Genomic DNA, 14,137 nt, shown 5'->3' on the forward strand with positions numbered 1-14,137 from the left:
AGACGGTAACACAGAATTCACTTATATCACGCCACGTACCCCGGTCGCCGGATGACGAACCTTTCCTCCCGAGCGCGAAGGGCCTGAAATATGGCCTCAGCCTCGATCGACATTGCAAACGAGGCGGAGCACAGGCAGTAATGCAGGCGTACTGCCGATCAAACTCCTACGGCATTTTTGTGATTAGACGTAGGAAGTGCGTCAGTTAGCTTACTGTGCCGGCCTACGCCAAAAACATCAGCTACGCTACTCAGTCTGTCGTCTTATCCTACGCGCAGTGTTCGGCGCCGACGGCGAAGTAAGACGACCAAATGTTAACGTAGGGCGACTGAGGTTTTGGTGACGATCTCCCGACTATCCTATAGGCCTGGAATAAACCCTAGAAAACTCCATCTAGGCGAGGTAGTAGAAGGACGCGAACCGTCACGAAAACCCCCCTCCCCTACCTACTAAGTCGCTACCTATCTAGGTAGCTAATTAGAGCACGCCGTTATTACCATCCAGCGACGTGATAATATCGCCTTGAACGGGAACGCATACATGTGCAGGACTCGGCGATCTGCAGATGATATCAATCCATCGCGGACTGCGCAGACGGCTTCGCTACTCCACCTCGACTTTGACTATCGTTTGGAAGCACATGCAGTATCTAATTGTCAGGAAGAGGTCCACAGCCCCTTGGGGATCGCCCAAAAAGACTAAGAATCCTGTCAATATAGTACATCACGAACGGGTCTTGCAACGTACACATTGCGCCTCCTCGAAAACAAGACGTTTCTCGAAACTCAAATTGGCGTATTGAAATCCAAACCTCCAAATGATCTCAATTTGAAACTCAACGCGATACTACGTGATTTTGATTCTCTCCTCGACACAGCTAAGGATCTGACGAACGAATGTCAGTGTGGCATAGACACAACAATAGCAGATGTAGGCATCAGTGTAGCGCAGAAGGGCTTTGTGCAGAACGAACAAATGACCAAACTCACCAGGCTTGCTTTTGTCTTTGTCCCTTTGTCGACCACTTCTTCATTCCTCTGGATGAATTTCTGGCAATTATCTTCTGGTAGCGTTTTAAATCTCTAGGTCTGGGCTGCCGTTTCTACCCCTGTTCTTCTCCTCTCGGTGATATTCATGACCTAGGATATGTCGCGGGAGACTCGGAGATGGATGAGATGGATCAGTCAATTCAGCCGGTCTGCACGCAACAGGCTCACGGCGCAGAGTGTCCGGCTCGATACCGGTAGGCTTGATGACTGGAGACTTTCCACAGACGTGCAGGAGACAAAGAATGGGGACGAATTGAGGATCAGCCAGGAGATGCAGGGATCGATCAGAAAGCTGTTGGTGATTTGACTCGCCCAATTCAACGATATGGGACTTATGTCCTCTGAAGAAACTTGGACTGAACCAGGTTCTTTCAGATCTCGGGAATGTGATTTTTGGATAATTGTTGCTCCGAATCATACCATGCGTCTTCAGAGAATTGAGGACCAGACTATTTCGTACACCCCATTGCCAGCTTCCAACGAACTCTACCTTAATGTAAGTCAATAGTACCTCACTGCACTGATTATGACCAACAGCTTTATTCCTGTCGCCGGTGATCAGACTAGATTCAATTGTCCTCAGGCGCTCCCCCTTGGAGATTCTCGCACAAAATTGGTTCCCAACATGAGCCAGCGGTCCTCGCCACAAACCCAGTCTCAGACCGATGTGCTTCTCTTTGCGATCTGAACAATATTTGGACAAATTTCCCTAGATGCCAGGTTCCACAATCCATTAACATTTCCTGGCCGGGGGTTTTCATCTCAGAGAGCGTAGTTACCTTAAGACCCCTTCTTGTAATCATTTTTTGCGGTGGCTCAACATGCTCAGTCAGTGGCCTCATCAGACGCTTGTGTCTGTCCTCTATGTTGTGTATGCGAAATATAGCATTTCATCGAGTCTCTCCAACAGATAATGCAGTGATTTCCTTGACAATAACTTCTGCCCACGCATTGATTTTGACCCAATCCCTAGCATCTCCAAATTCTGCTTTGTCTTTGGGTATACAGCAGGAAACGATGATACGCCCAACCCGCGGTAGATCTTGCTTGATGAAGCGGCCTTTAAACAACTCATGACGACGTAAGTTCGGCAACGTCATGCGAATTTCTCTTTGGATCACTTGCTCTTCCTTCTTTCGATCTTCTTCTTTTGGAGGCATGCCGACACTGAAAGCCCATAATGGTTTTTGTTTCAAGACGACTGCGTTTTTGCGGATGAAGTTGCGGGCTGGACTCAACCATGAGGCTGCGTGTACAGCGCTTCCTACTACGACTGCGGTATAGGAAGTTAAGGATGTAGCATCGATCATATTGATGGGCGAACAGTTCACAGTCCAAGTTGGATAAGATTGCCGTAGTTTATCAGCAATACATTCTGCAACTTCGCCAGTCGAGCCTTTTGCTGAAGCGTAAGCAATGAGAACGGACATCTTCTCCACTTTTGGTTGATGTAGAGGAAAAAGTATTAGCAAAATTGGAACCTCTTCACAAAATAGCAGTCCAAGCTCGACATCGCATCATATTTATGCCGCAAAATCACTCCAGATCAGGCCAAGAAGTACCGGAGATCATACGATGTTGTTATACGAGTTTGTCAGGCGGTGTTGTTAATGTGTGGTGTGATTCTAGACATCGGAAGACTGTAGCATGATGACCGGCATTCGTGATTCTATTGAGGCTCGACAGGGTGTTTACTTTGAATTGTTTTAATAGCAACAGATAGATACATCATACGTTGTTCCCAATCTTGCTCTGGCTTCTAGCGACCTGCTTCCGCTCATTCCTCTTGCAGTCGCATATTCTGGATCTTGTGCATCCACATATTATTTTTAAAGTGGCAAACGTCTCGCCTCTAATGGGATCGTCTGTTCAATATATAAACTATATTTCTCCAAAATTATAACACATCCCCCAGTGATTTCCCGGTAGCGACACCGGGAAAAGGCACATACCATGCCAACAACAGCACCGTTACATATCAAAGGAAATTGGATTGGACAGCTCCGGACTGCAGGATGCCAGTGATCCGCCAGGCTTTCAGCTTCAAGTCACGTAGGATTGGCCCGTGGGCAGAATCTGGCGGCAACATCTTGAAAGGTCTTTTGTTAGTATTCTCGTAGTAGTTGGGTGGAAATTATCTGGGATCAGAGCTGACATGAACAAATAGAGAGCAAGACGCAACCCAACGGGGCTAGTCTAGAAGATCCTTGTGTTCGCCTTTACTGAGACCTAAACCAGCAAAGCACTTCATCCAAGATCCTCGAAGACTGTGTCATAGGATGCCTTGGGGAAGATGAATAGAACAAGATGGCAGTCAAATCTGTACGTTTAAAATGAAAACGGCCACAATTAGTAGTGAACGCTTCTTATATTTCGATCTGAGGTAGTATTTCCATACTTATGAGCTTCTACTTCAATGCCACGTTTTGTCAAACCGGGTTCGGTTTATTACGGTTCGCGGGAACAGGCTTGAAGTCCTCTCCAAGTAAATGCGGCATTGACTCGAAGCTCTCCAGAATTCATAGCAAGCTACCATTTTCGAAACGAGCACTAATATTGCTGGAATGATCCCCACCCATCAACACCCTCCATGCATACCTGGACTACTCCAGACTACTCAGTAAATGGTCTGAAATCTTCCTCAGCCAAGTGGTATTGCACTCGTGCGAGTCCCATATGTAATCTACATCCGGCAGGTGACGGCTATCAGGTTAGGCAAATCTGGCGGGGTCGTACGTCCCTCAAGGCTCAGTTCCATATTTAAGGATGAATTGGTCAACCTTTGCTCTTTCGTGCTGAAAATGAGCGGCGAGCCTTTGCAGGTGTACTGCGATATGAGGGTTTCATTTCGTGGCTACACGAAGGGAGGCCGCAGCAATATAACAGCCGTGCTTGTTTCGAAGAAGAGTATGTAATAGATTTGTGGCCCCGATTCTTTCTGGAGGGACGCGATTAAAATTCGGTCCTGCTTTGGCCGCCCAAAATGTAATCCCTGCACCTGGCCGGCTTACCCGTGATAGGTGGAGTCGGACTTCATCAAAAAATGCGCCCGACAATGGTCGCTGGGAGTTATCCCCCTTCATGCAGGAGAAGCATTGCATCATGTCTCCCACTACTAGCATTGCAAGAACGTAGGTTTGCATACCAAAGGATCAAACGGTTCGGGCATGTGTTCGGTACCGAGGATATTATTTCTGAAAGGTGGGGTTGTGAACAACTACCGACGTTGGAGGGGCCAGTTCACCTCAGTCTCGAAAGTCTCGAGGTGGAATTGGGACATTCAATGAATATCTACGTGCTCGAAGTCCTAATCAGACTATCAGGAGGCGTGTACAATTGCCGTCAGATTGCTATTACTTCCAGGAACTTTTTCTGATCCTGGTAGAGTTTTGAAATACTCCAACGATATTCTCAGAACCAAGTACACTGCTATCGGATTTATTCAGAATGACGTTCGACAAGCAGTTTGACTCTGCCACTAAGCCTGGTCCGACTCGAAAAATTGTTGGAGCGGTCCTGATGGCAGCTGATGCTTCCGGTCAACTAGGCTGTATGTCCCCACACGGAGAAGTTTTGGTTAACAGCGAGCTAGGTGATATAATCTTCCAGAAGGCTAGAGGGTTCACATCTGTCATTCCCGGGACTGCCAGCCCGATGACGGAAGATACCACGTTCTGGATCGCTTCATGCACAAAGCTTTTGACCACCATAGCGGCGATGCAGTGTGTCGAGCAGGGAAAACTGAGCCTCAATGATGATCTCTCCTTATTCTTCGAAGAATGGAAGTCACCAGACATTTTGACAGGGTGGAATCAAGATACAGGAGAACCAGAATTCAGAAAGGCGACGAAGAAGATCACTTTGCGCCATTTACTGACACATTCTAGTGGCATGGGGTATGATTTCCTTTCACCGGACCTTCTGAAGTGGCGACAATGGCGTGACGGCACAGTCCGGCCAGGGAACGGCGAAATTGTGAGGTCAGGTCCTCGCCAAATTGACTGTTCTAGAACCCTAACGTTGTTGGCTTTAGCGGAAACAATACCTTATGCCTCTTTTGTTCGAGCCAGGAGATGGCTGGAGCTATAGCTGCGGCATCGACTGGGCCGGCAAAATGGTCGAGCGAGTGAACGGTGACATGCCGCTTGGACAATATATGAAGAAGAATATTTGGGATCCTTTGGGAATGGGGTCCACGAGTTTCCGTCTCGGAGAGAACGAGAGGGTACGCAGTCGACTTTGTGCCACAACCGCCAGAACAACAGAAGGAGACCTTGTACCAGCTGACCCATATCCCAATCCGAATCCAAAAGATGACCTCGGTGGTGGGGGGATGTATTCGTCAGCCGAAGACTATATCAAGGTGCTCATATCCTTACTCAAAAATGACGGCATTCTCCTCAAATCGGAGACCGTCGATATGATGTTTACACCACAGCTGCCTGATGAAGCCAGCTTGGTTGCAGCAGTCACCGAACCAGCGGCAGGCCCCATGTTCCGGGGAGGGGTTGACAGCACGGCATGGAACTTCGGGCTGGGCGGCATTCTGAACATGGAAGACGTGGACAGTGTTTGCAAGAAAGGAACAATGTCTTGGAGCGGCCTTCCAAATCTTTTCTGGGTTCGTCGTAATCACGGGCATGTCGTTGTCTGCAGCTGACCATTATACAGTGGATCGATCGCACCGCGGGCAATTGCGGCATATATGCGTCCCAAATAATCCCTCCAGGGGATTTAGAATCAATCAATCTTTCGGTCGCATTTCGCAGAGAGATCTTCGCTCGCGATAGTGCTTAAAGGGGACCAGGGGCACAAAGAAGAAAGATTCCTTAACAGCTTCAAGTAAGGCATTGAGTGACGGTATGGATCGATCTGTTGATGTTGGTACCAAGGTGACTCGACGTTTCCTGCTTCTGGACAGGATGAGGGTTTTTGAGAACCACATCGGCGCCATAAATCGATCCAAATTTAGTTTTCATTGTGCGTGTGGTGCGGATCTGTACGGAGTATTCTGGAGCCAACTTAATACCCCGGATCATGGGAGCCAGTTGCGGAACATTCTCCATCGGCAGCCGAGCAATGTGGGGTATGCCCCAGTCTCGAGTGCTGTGTGGAGGATAACCCGAGATATCTCCTTGCCAATAAGATCACATCAGGCAATTCTTGGTAACTAGCTGCCCCTTTGAGTGTGAGGGGCTCTTAGGTGTTGCTTACTGTGCCAGTCGACCACGGCGGTTCGCTCTTGATCAACCAGAAATGCACGCAGGAGCAAGGGAACCTAGCGGTTTTCATCGAGGTAGAATAAGGTTTCGCAAACCCGGGTCAGCCTTCTACACAATCATGGGATCCATGTCCACTTTTGCGCCCTAGATTGACATGCTGACACTTTTGGCTTCGTCGGCCTTAGAACACATCAGTCGATTCTGGTGAGAGGGGACCAGGATCCCGGACAATGGTAGGGCGTACTGGACATGATAGCAAACGCGCAGGACGGGCCGACTCAAGACCGACACGGGAAAGCTTCTGATATCGATGTAAAGATATCAGATCACCGACAGCCGGTGTACGCCCTTCTCTTTACAGCGTCTGGACCAATTGCGGACTGTGTATGCTTTTGAATGAGCTCAGCAACATGGCTGGTATACCTTGGTGCACGAAGTATAAGTAGCTCTCTCCTCATCATCATCGAAACCCGGGAAACAACCAGAATTCGACACCTTTCTCAATAGACCGTGATTCTGATTTCACCATGCCCACCGGAGGATGCCTTTGCGGCCAACTCAAATATGAGTACACGGGTGAGCCCGTCATGAAGGTAAGAGTCCTCGTCGGGGTCTCCCAAAGGATGTGGCTAAATTCCATAGGCGATATGCCATTGCATTACTTGTCGACACGTCAGTGGCAGTGTGTTCACGACCAACATAGTTGTCCCAGAAGGCAATTTCAAGATTACTGCCGGAACACCCAAGACATACGCAACAACTCAGGATAGCGGAATGACACTGAAATATTCATTCTGTGCTAGTTGTGGCTCTGTCATCAACAAGGTCGCAGATGGCGAGGGTTTTCGTGGTGTGATTCTTGTTTTGGCTGGTTCTCTTGACGATGCATCGGGTGTTGAGACCGCAGAGCCAGGGGTGGAGTTTTATATCAGCAGACGGGCCTCGTGGCTTCCAGCACTGAAGGGCAAAGGGCAGTTACAAGAATTCTCTTGATGTGATTGCGCGACGAGGCTGGCCGCATATATGCTCGGCTGACCTTCCTGGATTGTGGTGGAGAGGGACAATCACATTGCAGCTGCGGTTGGTTCCGTCATTGAGGAAATGAACTACTTATCTTTGCGAGCTTCAGTCGAGCTCAGTCGTGCGATCGTGTAAAATTTTCCACTCGCAAGTCCCCCATACCTAAGGATGCGATCGTCATGGATGAGCGCACGCCTCTCATTACGACGGTCTACGTAACTCGGCGACCGCCTAGATATCCACACACGACACTGAAGCGTTTCTGCTCCATCGCCCTAGCTGGCAGTCTTATAGCCATTGCCATCTGCTTTCTTCTTCCAGGCGCCATACTACCCCGTGGCCAAGACCCTGTCTCCTCCTATCTTCCTTGGTCCCGCCCTTTTCCTCGCTCATGGCCGCAAAGCGCCGGTATCACCTTCGAAGAACTTGTTGAGCTACTACTAGAGACCCCCGATGAGGACAAGGCACGTTCATGGAGTGAGTACTATACGTCGGGTCCTCATCTTGCAGGCAAGAATTTGAGCCAGGCTCTGTGGACAAGAGAGAGATGGGAAGAGTTTGGCGTCAAGTCGGATATTGTCGCCTACGACGTATTCATCAATTATCCGAGTGATCATCGGCTGGCTTTGTTAGACGGGCACAAGGTCAAGTATGAATGCAGCTTGGAGGAAGACATCATTGAGGAGGATCCATCAACTTCATTGAAAGATCGCATACCCACATTCCATGGCTACTCCGCCAGTGGCAATGTTACCGCCCCCTATGTGTATGTCAATTTCGGCACATACCAAGACTTTGAAGATCTACAAGCTGCGAATATCACCTTGGAAGGCAAGATAGCCCTGGCCAAGTACGGCCGCATATTCCGTGGGCTCAAAGTCAAAAGGGCACAAGAGTTGGGCATGCTTGGCGTTGTCATGTACTCTGATCCGCAGGAGGACGGCGACATTACCGAGGAGAATGGATACAAGACGTACCCAGATGGACCAGCTAGAAATCCAAGCAGCGTGCAAAGGGGCAGTACGCAATACATCAGTGTGTTTCTCGAGTCTCTTCAGCTGATATTTGCTGACAGTCGCAGGTACACTCCCCGGTGACCCAACAACGCCTGGTTATCCCTCCAAACCCGGTGTACCTCGTGTTGATCCCCATGGCTCCACTCCTCGCATCCCCTCGCTCCCCATCTCTTATGCCGATGCCCTCCCTCTCCTTAAAGCTCTGAACGGGCATGGACCGAACGCAAGTTCGTTTGAAAAGTCCTGGCAGGGCGGAGGTCTGGCTTACAAGGGTGTTGAATACAACATCGGCCCGTCACCAGACTCCGTGGTCCTCAACTTGGTGAATGAGCAGGAATATGTTACAACGCCGCTGTGGAACGTTATCGGTATAATCAATGGCACAGCGCAGGATGAGGTAATTGTTGTTGGAAATCATCGAGATGCTTGGATTGCAGGAGGTGCAGGAGACCCTAATTCCGGCTCAGCAGCTTTGAACGAAGTTATTCGGTCCTTCGGAGAAGCGCTCAAGGCTGGATGGAAGCCGCTCCGAACAATTGTCTTTGCGAGCTGGGACGGCGAAGAGTATGGTCTCATTGGATCGACGGAGTGGGTTGAGGAATACCTTCCGTGGCTTTCCAGCAGCACAGTCGCCTATCTCAATGTCGATGTGGGCGCACGCGGAACGCACTTCGAAGCTGCTGCGTCTCCATTGTTGAACAAGGTCTTGTACGCGGTAACCAATTCGGTGCCTTCACCAAACCAGACCACTAAAGGGCAGTCAGTCGGCGATGTGTGGGAAGGTCATATACGCACAATGGGATCCGGCAGTGACTTCACGGCTTTCCAGGACTTTGCCGGCATCCCTTCGCTTGATTTTGGGTTTGGAAATGGAGCGAAAGACGCCGTCTACCACTATCACTCAAACTATGATTCTTTCCATTGGATGGACGTTTATGGAGACAATGGATGGCACTACCATGTGACTGTGGCCAAGATATTAGCGTTGATCATCGCGCAGTTGAGCGAGACTCCTGTCTTGTTCTTGAGCGCGCAAGACTATGCCAAAGGTCTCGGTGTCTATTTAGACGACGTCAAAGCGAGATCCAAAACGCACTTGGCAGGGTCGAGCTTCAGCTTCCAGGCACTTGACAATGCTACAGCGGAATTCTGCAAGGCTGCCACGAAATTCGATGAATATACCGCTGACTTGACCAAAAAGCTCGCGGAGGACGTGCCATGGTGGGATTGGTGGAAGAAAGTGAGGCTTTTCTACGAAGTGCGCAATGCAAACGAGAAGTACAAAACATTGGAGCGTCAGTTTCTTTTCCCTGGCGGCCTAGACAACAGGTCTTGGTTCAAGCACGTTGTCTTTGCCCCTGGCCGGTGGACTGGTTACGCGGGAGCTACCTATCCAGGCCTTGTTGAGAGTTTCGAAGACAAGAACATGACAAATGCCAGGAGATGGAGTTTGATCATCGAAGAAAGGCTAGAAGCGGCCGCAAAGCTTTTGGGATAGTATGATGCCCGCAAGAGTCAGCGATGGTAACTCATTGCCAGAAGGTTACAGAGGACGGCGGGCTGAACGCCTTGGACCAATGGCGAGTCAAGCGAGCCAATCTTTGCTCTCTCTACCGAGTATACGTATTTAGCTTAGCCAGGCAGCAATATCGGATTCGTGTAGAGTAATATTGCGCAGGATCTAAACCACTTTTCGCTGTGTCCCTGATTATTAACTACCAGCCACGCTTCAAACAGCGCGTGGAACCAAAAAGGCAAAAGTGTCAGCTGCTCAAATAACGGTTGGAGCACAGCAATCCTTGAAGGATTGAGTTCTTCTCCGCGGAAATGATGTAAGGATTGGTACCTTGGTAAAGGATCAAAGACCAGCATAAGCAGAAAGCCTGAGGGATGTCAAACCTCACGTACTGTTAACGGTCTAAAGTGATAAAACATAATGCTGACCTCGACCTCTTCGGCTTCGCCCTTGCATCTCAAAATTTCACGCGCGGCAGCTCTCAGAGCTCTGCGACCCTGGAATCATCCAGCAACAAACCGAATCGATATTGCCCACACAAATTCGATAAAATATGGCGAGTTCGCTCAGAGTCCGCCTCCCGTGGACATCGTCTCCCCTTGTGGTCAATGCCCCCATGGGCGGCTTTGCTGGTGGACATCTTGCGAGCGCCGTCACGAAATCAGGCGGTCTTGGGATGATCGGCGCTATCATGGCTGATGACTTGAAGAAGGAATTGGCCATTGCGGCAGACGAGCTGATGGCTACTACTACCCAGAGTCACATACTCCCTATCGGTGTCGGCCTGTTACCATTCGTCGTCAAGGCTGAGTCTGTGCTGCCCATCCTTAAGGAATATCAACCGGCAGTGGTCTGGCTATTTGCTGCGAAAGAACTGAATAACTACGCCACGTGGTCTGCGACCATCCGGGAAATCTGCCCAAATTCTGAGATTTGGATCCAAGTTGGGAGTGTCAGTGCTGCCGTCGAGATCGCCCAGATAGCCAAACCCGATGCTTTAGTGCTGCAAGGAGCTGATGCGGGTGGACATGGGTTTCAGAGAGGCGCCAGCATCATCTCGGTGGTGCCGGAGGCAGCGGATGTTCTTGAGGCAAAGGGGTTTGCTAATGTTCCGTTGTTGGCATCAGGAGGGATCGCGGATGCTCGCGGTGCCGCAGCTGCACTCGCTCTGGGGGCGTCTGGTGTCGTGATTGGAACCAGGTTCCTCGCAGCCAAGGAAACAAATGTGCCACCGGGATACCGAGAGCTCGTGCTGGCCGCAAAAGATGGAGCACAAAGTACCATACGGAGTACATTGTTTGATAACGTCAAGGGCCCCAATATTTGGCCAGACGCGTATGACGGAAGAAGTCTGATTACGGAGAGCTACGCCGACTATGTTCGAGGTGTCGACATCAAGGAGATTCGAGAGAAGCACAACGAAGCTGTGACTGGAAAGGATGGCGGGTTTGGGAAGACCAACCGGGCGAATGTTTGGGCAGGGGCTGGGGTAGGGTTGGTGAACAAGCTGCAGAACGCTGCCGATATCGTAGAAGAGGTGCGGAACGGGATTAGCAAGATACTGGAAGGTACTATGGCACGGCTGTGATTCAGAGTCATGTCAGATTGTTGGGAGCTACTGAGAGCGCTATAGTATTTGTACCTTACATCATCAACCGACAAGGGCTTTTTGAAACTTTCAATCCTGCCCTCTATAAAGTCTCAATAATAACTCGTCCCACCGACCCCTAATCCGCTCCTCGTCGCTCCAAGATCGCTACTATATCTCCTGGCGCCGGTGGGGATGATTCCAGGTCCAAGTCCGATCGGGCTCGAGACTCGTCGGAGCTGAAGGCTTTGACGTCGGGTGGAAGGTTGTGAGGTTCTCGTAGTGGCAGGTGTCAAGAGGCGGGTCTCCGGCATATCATCGTCGTCTTCCACCGCCTCTTCGCCTACAGATGGGGCACTAGACTTTCTGGAATGTGCTTCAGTAGCCACAATCGCCGATGCTTTAGCGCCGTCGCCGTCGTCGTCATGGTCGTTATCCTCGTCATCTTCTTCGTCGCTTTCGTCTTCGTCCTGGTCACCGCCAAAGCCTTCCATCTCCACCAGAAACCATACTGGAACGGCGGCAACAATGGCGACCACGGCCAATGTCCACCAAGAGATCACAACGTATCCGATATCGACTCCTTTAGTGAATGTGGCGCCGGCCAAAGCTGGTCCAGCAGCTCTTCCAATGGCAGAGATGCTGGTTGCCACCCCATTCAGCGTACCTAATATTTTTAAGCTAGCAGCGCTATTGGTAAGGAGAATGGTAGAACAAGGGAATGCAAAGATGCCGCAAAACCCCTTGACCAGCATTAGCAACATCATGATACCTTGCCTTGACGAGTCGGTCGGCAGAAGCGCGGTGAAGGGCGTTGCGACGTAGACCAGGGGAAAGGTAACACAACAAGCCTTGAGACAGTTCAACACGCCGTACCTCCTCGCAAAAGGGGGAAAGACAAAGAACTGGATCAGCATGCCGAAAACACCGTAGATGGTGAAAAGCAAGCCAATCCTGTTGGAGTCGATCCCGAAGCCACCAGCAAATTTCCAAGGTAGATGAACCTCAGGGTCGTGGATAGATTGCACGTGGAAATGCATAAATATTGGAAGCAGTTGGTCGTAGGCCACGGAATGCATGGCCAGAAACGTGTAGACGACGAGATTGATGTTCGACTGACCGGAGAAGACCTCTGCCCAGCCTGTGCTCTGTTTCGGGATCTTAGCTGCGGAGATGGAGCCGGATACCGGCGTGGACAATTCACTTGATATGCCAGAAAGAAACGGATCGGACTCTTCGGTGTTCGACCATGTCCTTCTTAGCGGCTTTCGAGTGCAGAAACTGGTCAGAAAGTTGCCCAGTATCAATCCATAGTCTCTGTTGGATTTCTTTTCCTCGAGCGTTTCGTGCAAGAAAAGGAAACCGGCAGTGATTCCACACATGAAAAGGATGCTGATCAAGAGGTTTGGCAGCGCAAAAGGATAGTCCTTGAGTAGCCTTAACCTTCCAAAGACTTCGGGATACCGTTCCACAGGGTGTACCAGAGATCCCCCAAAGGACGGCCCAAATATGCTCCCAATATTCCACACGAGCGGCATGATGCTGAATGCACGTGGTTGTAACTCTTTCTGAGGAACCAATTCTGCCACGGCAGTTCGGATGATCCCGACATTCCCATTCGACAGCCCTTGCAAGGACCGTGCGACGAAGGCCCAAAGAAGATTTTTGGAGAAGCCGAAGAGTATGGATGATACCATGGTACACGTCAGGGCGAGGATGATGGTGGGCTTGCGGCCAAAGCGGTCTGAAGCCCGTCCCCAGGCAATTCCGGTCAAGCATTGTGAGAGCGAGAAAGTCGCAGACATGAGACCGGCCCATTTAGCTACTTTATCATCGCGGACGTTGAAGGACTGGATCATCTCCGGCTGTACAGAGTCAGTGAGAGTGATCCAACGCGTTGGTGTGACAGTTGCACTCACGATATATGGGTAGACCGAAGTCATTGCAACGGGCTCCGCGAAGCGGCATACCGCAAGAATGAGCAGTTGCTGCTTGGGCAACTGAAGTGCCCGTTTCCCTCCTTTGGCCATGGATTGAGAAGAGCGAGCGACCGGAAAGAGCCATGGACCTCACTCTTAACCATAAGATATCGTGAGATAGAGGTAGATGGAAGCTGCACGGTGAAGGCAGAGGAAGAAGACTCTCTAGGAGGGCCATCGCAGAGGGACCATGGGTAGACCGTCAAAAGGCGCAGTGTGGCCGAGTCCCGCCACTGCTGCTGCCGGGGTCGTTGTGGGCAATGGCAGAATGACCAGAATTCGCCCAATCCTTGGGCTTAGGATGAGAAAGGCGTTAGATGAGAGCGGCAGGAAAGAGGTTACTAGGCCAAACGAGGGGCAGGCCCCTCGCTGATCCCCAATGCTAGGAGCCCATCACGGTGGCTGGTCGGAGGAATGCTGAGGTGGGCTCATAGCCAGGTGCCGATTGCCGCTCTCACCTCCAAGTACGGGGTTCTAATAATTAGACCCCTCAACCCAACTTATTCCTTGGGCACCCTATGCGACCTCGAGCTTTGGTGTCCTTCAAACCCAAGAGAGTCACCATCTCGAGTTGCGTGTTATTCGTATGGAAGTATCAAGTCATGTGCCTGCCACGCGAATCCCTTCCCCTCGGCAGCACACCATGTGGCAAAAGCACAACAGAGACAATACTCTCTGCGCTGAATTACTTGTTTCTGATGACAATCGCTGGGGCCGAAGCAGACACAGATCTTCGAAGAGCGTCGT

The 14,137-nt window shown here is 50.4% G+C and overlaps 5 protein-coding genes across 5 annotated transcripts; 4 read left to right on the top strand and 1 right to left on the bottom strand.

Moving 5' to 3' along the window:
* Window positions 1–4,496: 4,496 nt before the first annotated feature.
* On the top strand, window positions 4,497–5,846 carry AYL99_00007 (hypothetical protein; the record flags this gene model as incomplete). The annotated part of the gene is made up of 4 exons (XM_018831523.1): window positions 4,497–4,599; window positions 4,642–5,024; window positions 5,083–5,670; window positions 5,721–5,846. 4 exons carry the CDS (start codon window positions 4,497–4,499, stop codon window positions 5,844–5,846), a joined length of 1,200 nt encoding a protein of 399 aa, XP_018697402.1.
* A 952-nt stretch (window positions 5,847–6,798) lies between these two features.
* AYL99_00008 (hypothetical protein) lies at window positions 6,799–7,264 on the top strand (the record flags this gene model as incomplete). Its single annotated transcript, XM_018831524.1, has 2 exons — window positions 6,799–6,864; window positions 6,914–7,264. 2 exons carry the CDS (start codon window positions 6,799–6,801, stop codon window positions 7,262–7,264), a joined length of 417 nt encoding a protein of 138 aa, XP_018697403.1.
* A 206-nt stretch (window positions 7,265–7,470) lies between these two features.
* On the top strand, window positions 7,471–9,805 carry AYL99_00009 (hypothetical protein; the record flags this gene model as incomplete). The annotated part of the gene is made up of 2 exons (XM_018831525.1): window positions 7,471–8,311; window positions 8,367–9,805. The coding sequence occupies 2 exons, from the start codon at window positions 7,471–7,473 to the stop codon at window positions 9,803–9,805; spliced, it is 2,280 nt and encodes a 759-aa protein (XP_018697404.1).
* Window positions 9,806–10,376: 571 nt separating this feature from the next.
* On the top strand, window positions 10,377–11,411 carry AYL99_00010 (hypothetical protein; the record flags this gene model as incomplete). The annotated part of the gene is made up of 1 exon (XM_018831526.1): window positions 10,377–11,411. The coding sequence occupies one exon, from the start codon at window positions 10,377–10,379 to the stop codon at window positions 11,409–11,411; it is 1,035 nt and encodes a 344-aa protein (XP_018697405.1).
* Window positions 11,412–11,524: 113 nt separating this feature from the next.
* On the bottom strand, window positions 11,525–13,441 carry AYL99_00011 (hypothetical protein; the record flags this gene model as incomplete). Its single annotated transcript, XM_018831527.1, has 2 exons — window positions 11,525–13,276; window positions 13,331–13,441. 2 exons carry the CDS (start codon window positions 13,439–13,441, stop codon window positions 11,525–11,527), a joined length of 1,863 nt encoding a protein of 620 aa, XP_018697406.1.
* Window positions 13,442–14,137: the final 696 nt, after the last annotated feature.

The sequence above is a fragment of the Fonsecaea erecta genome, assembly GCF_001651985.1.
Source record: "Fonsecaea erecta strain CBS 125763 chromosome Unknown Scaff1, whole genome shotgun sequence".
Lineage (NCBI taxonomy): Eukaryota > Fungi > Ascomycota > Eurotiomycetes > Chaetothyriales > Herpotrichiellaceae > Fonsecaea > Fonsecaea erecta.